This window comes from Cynoglossus semilaevis, chromosome 13 (assembly GCF_000523025.1).
Source record: "Cynoglossus semilaevis isolate Cse_v1.0 chromosome 13, Cse_v1.0, whole genome shotgun sequence".
Taxonomy (NCBI): Eukaryota; Metazoa; Chordata; class Actinopteri; order Pleuronectiformes; family Cynoglossidae; genus Cynoglossus; species Cynoglossus semilaevis.
The window spans coordinates 20,817,831-20,829,305 of NC_024319.1; the positions used below are offsets into that span (position 1 = coordinate 20,817,831).

The 11,475-nt window shown below is 41.9% G+C and overlaps 1 protein-coding gene across 7 annotated transcripts in view; it reads right to left on the reverse strand.

The window, feature by feature from the left end:
- Positions 1–471: 471 nt before the first annotated feature.
- Positions 472–11,475, reverse strand: part of dennd4b (DENN/MADD domain containing 4B) — a 24,985-nt gene continuing 13,981 nt past the window's right edge. For 5 of the 7 annotated variants that reach the window (XM_008324214.3, XM_008324213.3, XM_008324215.3 and 2 more), the window contains exons 12-29: positions 11,336–11,475; positions 10,731–10,876; positions 10,503–10,636; positions 9,175–9,289; positions 7,763–7,969; positions 6,029–6,157; positions 5,792–5,933; positions 5,472–5,627; positions 4,154–4,394; positions 3,630–3,930; positions 3,443–3,547; positions 3,165–3,340; positions 2,924–3,077; positions 2,522–2,761; positions 1,748–1,844; positions 1,481–1,646; positions 1,135–1,193; positions 472–854 (exon numbers count right to left, since the gene is read on the reverse strand). The exon at positions 11,336–11,475 is cut by the window's right edge and continues 73 nt beyond it. In XM_008324214.3, the coding sequence (XP_008322436.1) occupies positions 709–854; positions 1,135–1,193; positions 1,481–1,646; positions 1,748–1,844; positions 2,522–2,761; positions 2,924–3,077; positions 3,165–3,340; positions 3,443–3,547; positions 3,630–3,930; positions 4,154–4,394; positions 5,472–5,627; positions 5,792–5,933; positions 6,029–6,157; positions 7,763–7,969; positions 9,175–9,289; positions 10,503–10,636; positions 10,731–10,876; positions 11,336–11,475 (2,854 nt within the window). In that variant the 3' untranslated portion in view covers positions 472–708. The remainder of the gene's footprint in view (positions 855–1,134; positions 1,194–1,480; positions 1,647–1,747; positions 1,845–2,521; positions 2,762–2,923; positions 3,078–3,164; positions 3,341–3,442; positions 3,548–3,629; positions 3,931–4,153; positions 4,395–5,471; positions 5,628–5,791; positions 5,934–6,028; positions 6,158–7,762; positions 7,970–9,174; positions 9,290–10,502; positions 10,637–10,730; positions 10,877–11,335) is intronic. The other 2 variants (XM_017038024.2, XM_025061618.1) reach the window with 2 other exon arrangements.

The window sequence follows — 11,475 nt, forward strand, 5'->3', positions numbered from 1 at the left end:
CTCACATTCTCTGCACATCCTTTTGACCCACTTATTTCCGCGCTGTTACGAAGTATTCTGCCTTAACGCTAACATCCACAAGCCTTTACTGGGTTTCTAGACCTGTGTTTCCTCAACTTTGTTTTTTCTGGGGACCCATATTTTAAAAGTCACAAACCTTCGCGACCCAAGTCAGTAAACATTCTTCGTAAACTCCTGGAAAACGTGATGCAATACGACCCCCCGAAAAAACAAACTCCTTGGAAAACGTGATGCAATACGACCCCCCCCAAAAAACAAACTCTTGCGACCTACCTGAGGATCGCGACCCAGACTTTGGGAAACAATGCTCTAGAACATCACTGTGGATGATTCTGACCAGTCGGTGGTATCTTTGCGTCCTAATGTCCAAAAATCATGTGATCTCTGCATAAACTGCGGATTAAAGGTGTGGAAGATTAGACGTTTAGGAGTCTTGTTCTAATTTAAACAAAAACAGACAACGGCTGGGTTTGGACATGCACAAACTGAGTTCTTCTGCATCTGCTGCCTCAACCATCGAGGTCTCTTCGTAACAAGAGCAGAGGAGAAAATAGGGAGTGCAGTTCTGTGATATTCACCACAGGGGCAGTAGAGAGGCAGAGAGCAGGTAGATGAAGGCAGCAGTCGGAATCCTTGATTTAGAGCCTTGATGAAGTGTGGGAGGATACAGTAGGTTCAGAGGTTGGATCAACATTCCAGTGGAGGATGGAAGCTGCGTCTGCAGTCCACGGCTTTGGGACTTGGAGGCTGAACTCGCTTCTTTCTCAGCTCGTCTTGACCCAGACTGCTGCTGAGCCGCGTGTACGCTGCTTTGTACTTCTTATCGAACGCAGCTGCGGAGACAGTGGAGAGGTGAAAAAAAATAATCATTTCAAGGTAATTACATTTCTTTCTGAACCTGTGACCAATCTCTGATAAATTGCCAGTGAGAAATAGAAATAATATCGATGGCCAGCAGGGGGCGCACACAGTGCTGTAAGTAAAAACTTAATTTTTAAGATGCGATTGCTAATCATTTCACATCATTAATGCCAAACACTTTATACCATCATGTTAATGTTAATATTTCCTTTTTTTTAAATAAAAATCTCCATGATTGTGTTTAAGTCTCACCAATGTGATCCTTGCCCATGGCTGCCATAGTGAGGAAGAGAAACTCTCTGTACAAACTCCTGAGAAAAAAAACAAACAAAAACAAAAACAGCTGCAATCACAAACTTGACTGATGTCATTCTTCGTGTTTCCGTATATTCTCTCTTTTCGTATTCGGAATCAACACTTCTGTGAGCGTTTAATTAATTACCATTTCTATTGTTGTTTTTAGTTAGCTACAGCTAAATGCTAGCGACAGTTAGTGCCGATAACTATTTGCATATCTGCTGCAATTCTAAAGCTTGCAGCATGTCGATTCCTGAGTTCCTAAAACGCTCCGTTGCAGTTTTCTCTCTGTGACCTTCACCTCTGTATCCGTGGCGACCCCGGCTGTTTGGCCAGAGTTTCCAGGAAAAGCGTGACGGCCCTGTGCACCTCGTTCATCCCAACCCAACGCAGCACCTCCTCCAGGAAAGAGAGCGTAAATGGGTGGTTGTGCCTCCGCCAGCTGTAGTTCCTCATCGGGATGCCACCTAGTGGATCTTAGTATTAGTCTTCGTATAGAATTCTCTAGACGTTTTTACGGTTCTGTTAAAAAACTTGAATGTCTCTGGTGTTCGCTGTCGTTTCTTACTGTGGATCCTCCAGACTATATAGAGGGGGGGCCACTGGTCGGTATCGGGGGACAGGGTGTCCCACAGCATTCGGACTCTCACTGCTGGGTTTTCTGACTTTAAAGGACAGAAATGTTACGTTATAATTATTGCACATATTTTCTCAAACCAACACACTTTGTAAATGATGAATGAGGGGTAAAATAATATTAACTGAAAATGTCAGTCAATAAAAGTTCTCAAACCAACACACTTTGTAAATGATAAATGAGTGGTAAAATAATATTAACTGTAAAATGTCAGATATCAGTCAATAAAAGCGTCGGAAGTTTGACGTCGTCATCTCACATATATGGATTAAAAAGTCTTGTTACGCCATTACGACGTATGGCGTTATGACGTCGTCATCTCACATATATGGATTTTGTATGTCTTGTTATGCCATTACGACGTACGGCGTTAAAAAAAAAAAAAAAATCGCATTGGAAGTTGGTGAGTGGAGTGGACAAATATGTCAACACACAAGGCATTGGAAGTTGGTGAGTGGAGTGGACCAATATGTGAACACACAAAACTAACTTTCTTTGGTTTGCGTTGTTTTTTTTTTTTGCGAACGTTTTGCGCTTCATTATGGGTCCAGAGCATAAGTCAGCCGTAAGAACCGAACTCCTTAGTTATTTTTTTTTTTTTGCGAACATTTTGCGCTTCATTATGGGCCCAGAGCATAAGCCAGGGACGTTTGAGATCAAATGCCTTTGAAATAAAAGGGGGGGTGTATCTGGTCATAAAGTCACCTGTGTAAATTGGCTGACCAGGGGTGAAGTCTGCACCAGCTGCAGCAGGTTACTGGGAAGGCCCAGTCGTTGGAAATACCAAACCAGGTTCCAGAAGATGATGGAGTGATTCTCCAGGAACTGAGACTGAGCCAGGACCGACTCGCCCTCATTCTCCAGCAGACTCTCCAGCTCCTTCCTCACCACCAGGGGGCTCAGGTAGGCAACTGTCACCTGTGGAACTCCGCCCACTGACGACCCCTGTGAGGAGGGAGAAGGTGTGAGGAAATAATTTTTTTTTTTGTCAACTTTCGTGAATGTATTTAGTTTAATTTTTAATTTAATTTTTAATTTAATTTTTTAAAATTTTAATATGTCAATTTTCATTGCAAAAATAGAGGCATGAGTGTCTGTTTTCTTTACTGTTGTCGTCCTGCTGTTCTCAGAGTAGCTGCTGGTCTCGGAGCTCGAGTCTTCACTTAGACCGTTACACTGTCGCACCGACGCCTCCTGAACACTGGGAGGTCTTACTGCGCTTTCTATGTCGTCCTCCACGTTCCAATTACTGCGCTCTCCGCTAAAGGAAAAAGTAATATTTGTTTTTACGTTTATTTTTTTCAAACCTCAGAAATGACCCTAAAATGGACTGTGTCTGTATAACTACCTGCTGACTGGGCCCATGTCGCAGATTTCAGCGTTTAAAAACGGGACAAAGGAGGCGCCGCAAAACGGACACGACGAGTTCAGGTTCGAGTCGTCCGACGTCCACCCCGCCATGATCTCCTCATCGTACACCAAAGAGTTACAGCTGCGGCACAGGGAGCAGCTGGACATCAACACCTGTACACGTGGGACGGGTGGGGACAGAGTTAAAACTGGTTGATTTTTTTTTTTTTTTTTGTGCCTAAAGTCATCAACATTTTTGCATTCAAATCGTTTTACTTCAAGTCCAGCTGTTTCCTGACCGGCATCCCAAGACCTGCGCAGAGGGTACGCTGGAGTGGGAGTCTCCGACAGGTCCAGGTCACTTCCTACAGACAGTGAACTCTGGAAGGAGACAACATTGGAAAATGGCTCTTAGAAACCACACAATCTTAAAACGAAAATAGATTTGTACAAGGGTTCAAACCTCCGAGGTGGCGTTGACCAGTCTGTCTTTGGCTTTCAAGAGAGTCTCAGCCACGTGAGATTTTCTTGACTGCTTCTGGTCATGATCTCTTCGCCCAATCCCTCCTCCTGCTCCTCCTCCTCCTCCTCCCGGTCGCCGGTCGTCTACGCTGGCGGCCCTGCGCACCGATGCTCTGTGTCGCGTCGGAGTGAGGAGCTGTTGCAGTTTTCCAGCCAGACCTCCTCTGCTCGGAGAAGAGACATTGTTGTAGTTCTCATCCACGCCCTTATTTCTGCTCACAGTGTCACGTACGGCCGCGGGTCTGAAGGTTTAAAAATTACAACAATATGATGATGTTGTGTTTAATCATTGAATTTGATCAGATTTTCATTAACATCAAACAAAACTTCAGACCTTTCTATATGTGATGTCATCATCTAAATTTAATGTGTTGCTTAATTCATTTTCTAATGGTTCACGACGGAAGCTTTACTGTGGGACATTTTGCAAACCTCTCTCTCTCTCTCTCTCTCTCTCTCACCCACCTGCCATCCCTCTCTGCGGGCTTACAGCTGCAGTCGGGCTCCGGGTCCGCCGTCTCTGCAAACTCGTTGTAGATGTTGGAGAGGCAAACCTGGCTGCGCTTCACCAGAACACCACCAGCGGAGGGCGCTTGATGTGGGGCGGACGTGTCCCTGAGGCCCAGTGGAGGTTTACAGGAGACCGTTGTGGCGCTGCTGTGGTTACCGGCGTTACGAAGCACTGTCTTTTTAGAAAGTTTCGCCTCTGAGGAAAAAAAAAACAAAAACAGAAGAGTAACTGATGTGCAGTTTATAAATCTAATAATAATCTAAATTTTATTTTTAATACACAGTCACAAATACAGTAATACCTCGAGCGTCTCGAGATACGAGGGTGTATGAAAATATTTTATTTGCACCTGCAGGCTCGCCCACGTGTCTGTAGGCATGACATATGTACAGGTTTGGACCAAGGAGGACTTGAAAATGATTTTGTAACCATACAGGGAGGACTTCCTTATCTAGCTGAAGCATTGAGGTCTAACACTTGTATCCTTTGTTTATACCGAAACCTAACAGCCGCGTTACATAATCATGCAACCGCACAAAAGAGAGCTCGCCTAAAAAGAGGTCAGTCGAGTCCAACAGCTGTATTAGACCGAGTTAGGTTGGACTCTCGTGGCCAAGATTCTTAGAATAAATCGACACGAGCAAGCTCATTTTTGCTTTGAGATACGAGTAAAGATTTGAGATACCAGCACTCGGAGCAGCCCACGCCGCCTCACTCGTTCACTTCACGTGTTCGTCAACTTCCGTACGCATCTCCTGCGAGTCTTCTGTATTGTGTTTGCGTTATCTACGTGATTTTCTCTCTGTATTCTGTGCATTATTCTTCGTAACAGTGATGAGTCCTAAGAGAGTGAGCGGTAAGGATGGTAGAGAGAAGAAGAAACGCATGATGACAATGGAAATAAAGCATGTATACTATCATTTTTTTTGTGTGTGTATAGCAATTTTTTTCCATTGTTATTAGCGCTAACAAGGGAGTTTTTTAGAGGGCCGTTATTTCTTATAGGAAAAAATGATTTGAGAAACGAGGACCTCGAGTTACGAGCTCAGTCAGGAACGGATTATGCTGGTATCATGAGGTTCCACTATATATTTTTATAATAAGAGATATGTAATACGACAGGACTTTGTTTTTGAGTTAACTCTCTCCTGTGGTCCTCTGAGCAGCTACAACAGCTCAGTCAGTGTTTTATCCTGACAACATACAGTCACTCTTCAAAGGGCGGGAACGGTCTCTTAAAACGTAACGTTATCAGAACTCTTTGTTTCTTACTCTCAGCAGACATTTTCATGCTGTTGAGACTGCTGCTCTTCACCAACGGACCGGTCAGGGACTCGTGACTGGAGCTTTCTGACAGACCACTCCAGCTGGACTGACGGGTCAGAGTGCAGTTGTGGCGCAGCCGCTGCTCTGGCTCCATCATCACTTCTGGAAAAAAAAATTTTAAAAAGTCTCGATCTAGATCTTAGGCAATTTTTTTTTTCTGATTTTGAGCTGTTTTTCTGACAAATCTTTTGCAAATTTGACATATTTCCATATGTTCTGTCTTTATTTGGCAAGGGTAAAAAAAAAAAAAAAACAACAACCCTTACCTCCACGTGACCCCACTGATCCCCGCTTTCTTCGTTTGATTGGCTGTCTGAAGTGGGCCACAGCCAATAAGACATTCCTCAGTTTGGCCCAGCGTAGACGCCCGCCCTGATTGGTGGAGGGCCACTTACACTCCAACACGGCCTAACGACACGGACACAGGACGGAAGGTTAGAGGACCAATACCATCACACTACAGCCAGTGTTCGTGTGTGAACGTGTGCGGCTGAGACACAGACCTTATTGTAGTATCCGTAAGTGATGGTGTTGGGTGTGATTCCCGCCTTCTTCATCTCCAGCAGGACTCTCACGGCGAGGACAGGTTGGCCGTACTGACCACACAGCTGCATCAGAATCCTGTAACACACCTGCGGCACACGTGCACAGTCGTCACCGTTTCACAAATTGTATTGATGTCTAAGATGAACACATTTGAATTGAATTGTAAAATTCATCTGGCAATTGATTTTAAAAAAAATTTACCTTAACAAGACATTTTTTAAAATGTATAATACTTTATTATATTACTATATTTTCTGCCTAAAAGCCAGTTTATTTGTATACTACATATAGCAACAATCAAAAAACAAGGTCAAATAAGGTCCAGAATATTCTCCCCTGAAGTACTGCATACCTGACGGTATGCAGGCAGATATTATCGATAATGTTTTGCAGTTTGTGTTCTTTCTTAACTATTTTTTACTGCTGTTACTCCTAATTAATTGTTAATTATCGCACTATTTGCAAAAGTTTTCTTAGTTCAAAATTCAAATTCTGTAGTGTATGCATTTATCAGCATGATAGAGTGACTAATAAGTACCCAGCCAGCCTGTTTTATTGATAATATTCTTAGGAATCATTTTTGTTATGGCTGGGCTTCATAATTTTTTTTTTATTTTTGGCAAAATGTTAAAATGGAAAATGTACATTTTTTTTAAAGACTCATAAATAAATCAATAGCTTTTTTTTTATTAGGGTTATAATATTCCCCAGAGAATGGTGTATTAAATTCAAAAAAGTTCATAAAATAATACAAAAATAAATCATTCACAGATCCTATGTAGAAAACTAGTTGGGTAATTTATTTATATTATCATTATACTTCTGCCTTTTCCCTGCAATACCAACGTTTCCCCAATAGATGGAGTAGAAAATGATAAAAAAGCATTTTAGCCTTTATGCATATGATTTTTACATATGCATATGATATGTCATTTATCTTAGTTCACACCAACGCTCCATCTATCTGCTCCTGACTCGGCCTCCCTGATAAATTTTAGGACCAATTGTGGCCCGCGAGTCAAAAAGTTTGTCCACGTCTCAGCTTGAAAGTTGTGAAGGGACGCTGTAGTCACTGCATTAGCAGTAACAGTTACAGTAACCACTGGTAATCATTTTCACTAGCAGCAGGTTCACTTGTCTGTATATTTGTTTTTAGCTGCACCGATGGTTGGCAGGTTATATGCAGATCACACACTCATTATGATATTTGTTTTTTTATCTTCCATGCTTTACGCTCTGCCTTGGTATTATTAGGATTTGTAAATGAATCCAAAATGTCTACGCAGCATGATGTCTCAGTGTTCACTGTGTAGCAGCTGTTTTTAATCCTCTCGCTCCTTTCCTGTGTGTGCACTCTACGCAATCCACAACCCCGTCCTCCCACTCAGAGTGGACGCAGGTGCATGCGAAATGTGTGGCTTGGGTAGAGAAACTAGGATATACGGAGAGGAGAAAACAAACTGCTCTGACTCCAATACTGGTCTCCAGTATCAGTGAGCAATCAACTAAAAAATAACAAGTGCCCTGACTAATAATTTTTTTAATTAATTTTCAGTAGCCTCAGTAGAGTAATGAAACAGACCTACTGTAAAAGGTTTAAATTTAAAGACAACAATGATAGTAATTTTGCATTAAATAAAAAGTGTTTTAATACAGAGACTCCATTCAGTCCTTTTACCACGGGGACTCACCTCATCAGGCAGCACCACCTTCCTGTTTTCCATGTGTTTGAGGACGTCGTAGGCCGTGTGCAGGGTCCGGACCTTCGCGGTCTCGGCCCGGACGAATGTGGGCAGGTATATGAACCACAGGCCGTAGCAGTGACCCAGCAGACACTTTGACCACATGTCCGGCACAGCAGCATACTTCTGTGCCCGCTTCTGAGCCAACTTTATCTCCTAGAGTGGTTGATGAAAAAAAAAATTAAAAAAAGACACACGATACGGTTCGTGACATGAACTTTCACAGTTTGACTGCGAAAATTGTTACGAAATGCCAAAAAAAAAAAATTGAAAATATCAGAATTATGCCCTATACTGCAGATAAAACCAACCAAAGATTATTTATAACACCGGTTTCGATATGACACGGCTATGCTGTTAGCATTAGCATTCAGTTCCCTTCCTCTAAGGCAGCGGTGTCAAACTCATTTTCACCTCATTTCACATCAGCAATACAGTTCCTGTTGAAGGGCCGGTTTTAAATGGAACACTGAATAGATCAGGGGTCACCAACCCCCGGTTCGCGGACCAGTACCAGTCCATAGGTCCTTTGGTACCAGCCCGCAGTGGGACAGAGTGAAAAAATGAAAAAATTCTAATTTACTTCAGTCAAAAAAAAAAGTCCATTTACTTTCTTTATTTGATGATAATCTGGCAATATTTTTACAATAATTGATTATTTTTTATTCAAGCTACAAATATTGTTCATTGCTGTGTAATACATTTTTTTTTTTAATTTCATAGGTTGATAAACTCTGCTGCATGGACTGTATTAAATGCTTTTTAAGCTCCCGCGGGCCACACAAAATGGCTTGGCGGGCCGCATTTGGCCCCCGGGCCTTGAGTTTGACACGTATGCTCTAAGGGAATACAATTACTTGTTAAATTAGTTTGAACTATTTTTCAATAGTAAAAAACATTCTAGTTAAACATGGATCTTCTAATTTACAAACATAACTGTTTGTCTAATAATAGTTGGGAGTTTTTGTTTTTAATTTCCCAATTCCTGTATTCTCAGCTTCTAGCCACAGCGTTGGTGCAATTTAAATAATCTATGACATGTGAAATATTGATGATTCATTAATTTTAAACAATGACCGTGCACTGAAGCCTCCTGTTCCTGTTTAAAGAGAAACTGGGTCACTTTGAGGAAACCCATTTAATATTAAAAAAAGGGAAGTTTCCCAAAACAAAGGACTTTTTCATTTGGCATATAATTAGGGACGACCACAGACAGAAACCCTCACTCTTATCGTATTCTAAGTTGTGAAGGGGAGTTAAAAATGTAGTGGTTGTCTACAAAAAAGACAAAGCCTTCTTTCGTGACTGTTCACTGTTTTCTAGACCAACTTTGTGGAAACTTCGTCTTTAATCTTTTGTACCTGTTTTGTCCTTCGGGGGGCCGGGCTGCTGGGGGCACTGCCTTTGGCTGGAACTCTAAGCTGGTCCTGTGGTTGGTCAAAGAGCTCGGGCCTCAGAGTGGGGAAGGTCTCGTAACTGGACACACAACAACATCAAATCACTCAGTTATTATCAACTTATTTTCATCTACATCGGACCCTCGCAGATTCTATTAAATAAAAAAAAAAAGAATGAATGATTGTTGCCATAAACACCTGATTATAATGTTATCTTAATCCAGTAAGAAGCCAAACCAACAACATTTGCCATCGTTGTTGTCACAGCATCTTGCATTTTTTTTAAAACAGAGGGTGTCAAACATACGGCCCGTGGGACAAAACTGACCCAAACTTTTTGACTCCCGGGTCACGATGGGTCCTAAAATTTGACACAGGCATATAGATGAAGCATTTGTGTGAACTAAGAAAGATGACATGTAAGTCATGCATAAAGGCTAAAATGCTAAAATTATTTTAGCCCATTTCTACGCTACCTATCGGGGAAATGCGGACATTGCGGGGAAAAGGCAGAAGACTAATGATAATATAAATTAATAGTATAATTTGGACAAGGCGGGCCGGATTAAAATGCCAAATGGGCCACATCCGGCCCTCGGGCCATAGTTTGCCTAGAGTGTTTAATCCAGCCGGCCTGGTGAATACAATATAAAATAAAAAAAATACGCAAACATTTCATGTTCAGGATAATTTTTTGTAAAATTATATTTCATATATATTTATATATAAATACATATAAATATCTTATATACTCCTACTTCTTGCATGAAAACAAAGGGGGAAAACAAACCTATTGTTACTCCTACTTCTTGCATGAAAACAAAGGGGAAAAACAAACCTATTGTTACTTAATCATGTTGTGATTGTTTTGGTCCGGCCCATTGGACATCTAATTTGGTTTCCTGCGGCCCGTGAACCAAAATGAGTGTCGCACCCCTGCTTTAAAACATCCATAGACTGTGAACTAAACTGCAACGCCGCAGCAGTCAGCACTTGGCTGCTAAACTGTGAGCAGGAGGGAATCCCTGTCACAGTGATAACATCTGCTCTGCCCCTCAGGAAATCCCCATCCAATCAGGAAAGTCTTCTAAATCAGCCCAGTCTCCGTTAAGACTAAGAACAATTCCACTCACTTGTCATGAACGTAAGGTCTTTAATCTCTTGTCACAGACCGATCGTGGATCCTCAGTCGGATCCTGGCTATAACTCAAATGTCACTTTTCAAACCAGTAGCTCAAAGACTCTTTTTTTTAGTTTGAGTGATGGAAAACTGAATCCGAACAGATCTGTACCTATAGAGAGCCGGACACTCAGATCCATCAGCTTCCTGTGGCTCCTCTGGAGGCATGATGAAGACCGTGTGTTCTCCACTGTGAGTCTCATCCAGATCGATCAGACGCACCTCCTCCGGTTTCTCCACATCCGCCTGGGGAGAACACACCATCGATACTAAACACGGCGTCTTTAAATCTGGCCAGTAATGAAGCTACGCTGCACTTCGTCCCAGTTGAATCACTTACTTTCTGGACGCACTCGTCGAAGAATTCGAGGCAGGCGTGACGGTCGCTGACGAAGGAGCATTCCTCTATGAACTGAGTGAACATTTGGGTCCTTGTCAGCTGGTTGTAAAATTTCTGCTGGGACCGGTCCCGGGATTTTAGGAAGCCTGTACAGAAAAATAGGGGAGAAGAAAAAAAAAAAAAAAACAGGTCAGAGTAGCTAAAAAGATTTAAAGAATATGAAAACCAAATCTTGTTATTATAAATAGTACATTTATGATAATGAATCCAGGTAATTACCATAAATTAGCAAAAATGTAGCCAAATTAAAATTTCCAAAAATATTGGAAATATTGAACAAATATTAAAATGAGATGGGTGTTTAATTAATAACAAAAAACATAAAAAGGGGAAAGAAACAGGAACAATAATATAGCAATAGCATCAACAATTATTGGTTCCACAGTGTAGCCGTTAGCACGCCTGCTTTCCAAGCAGCGCCTCCGGTGGCAGACTGTGTCAGTTGCAAAGACTCACAATGTAAATGTCCCCATTTTATTATCCTCCGACTAAGGTACTTTTAACAATTACATTGAAAATTTGATCAATAAACAGTGAGCGCTCACCCTGCAGGTTAAAGAGGGAACTGCAGTCTGTGGTGGTATCTGACGGTGCCTCAGTGATGGGCAACAGAAAAGAGCGGTATCCTCGCAACAGGCAGCACATGAAGTGCAGGAAACCTTCCTGGATCTCCAGCTCCAGCTGC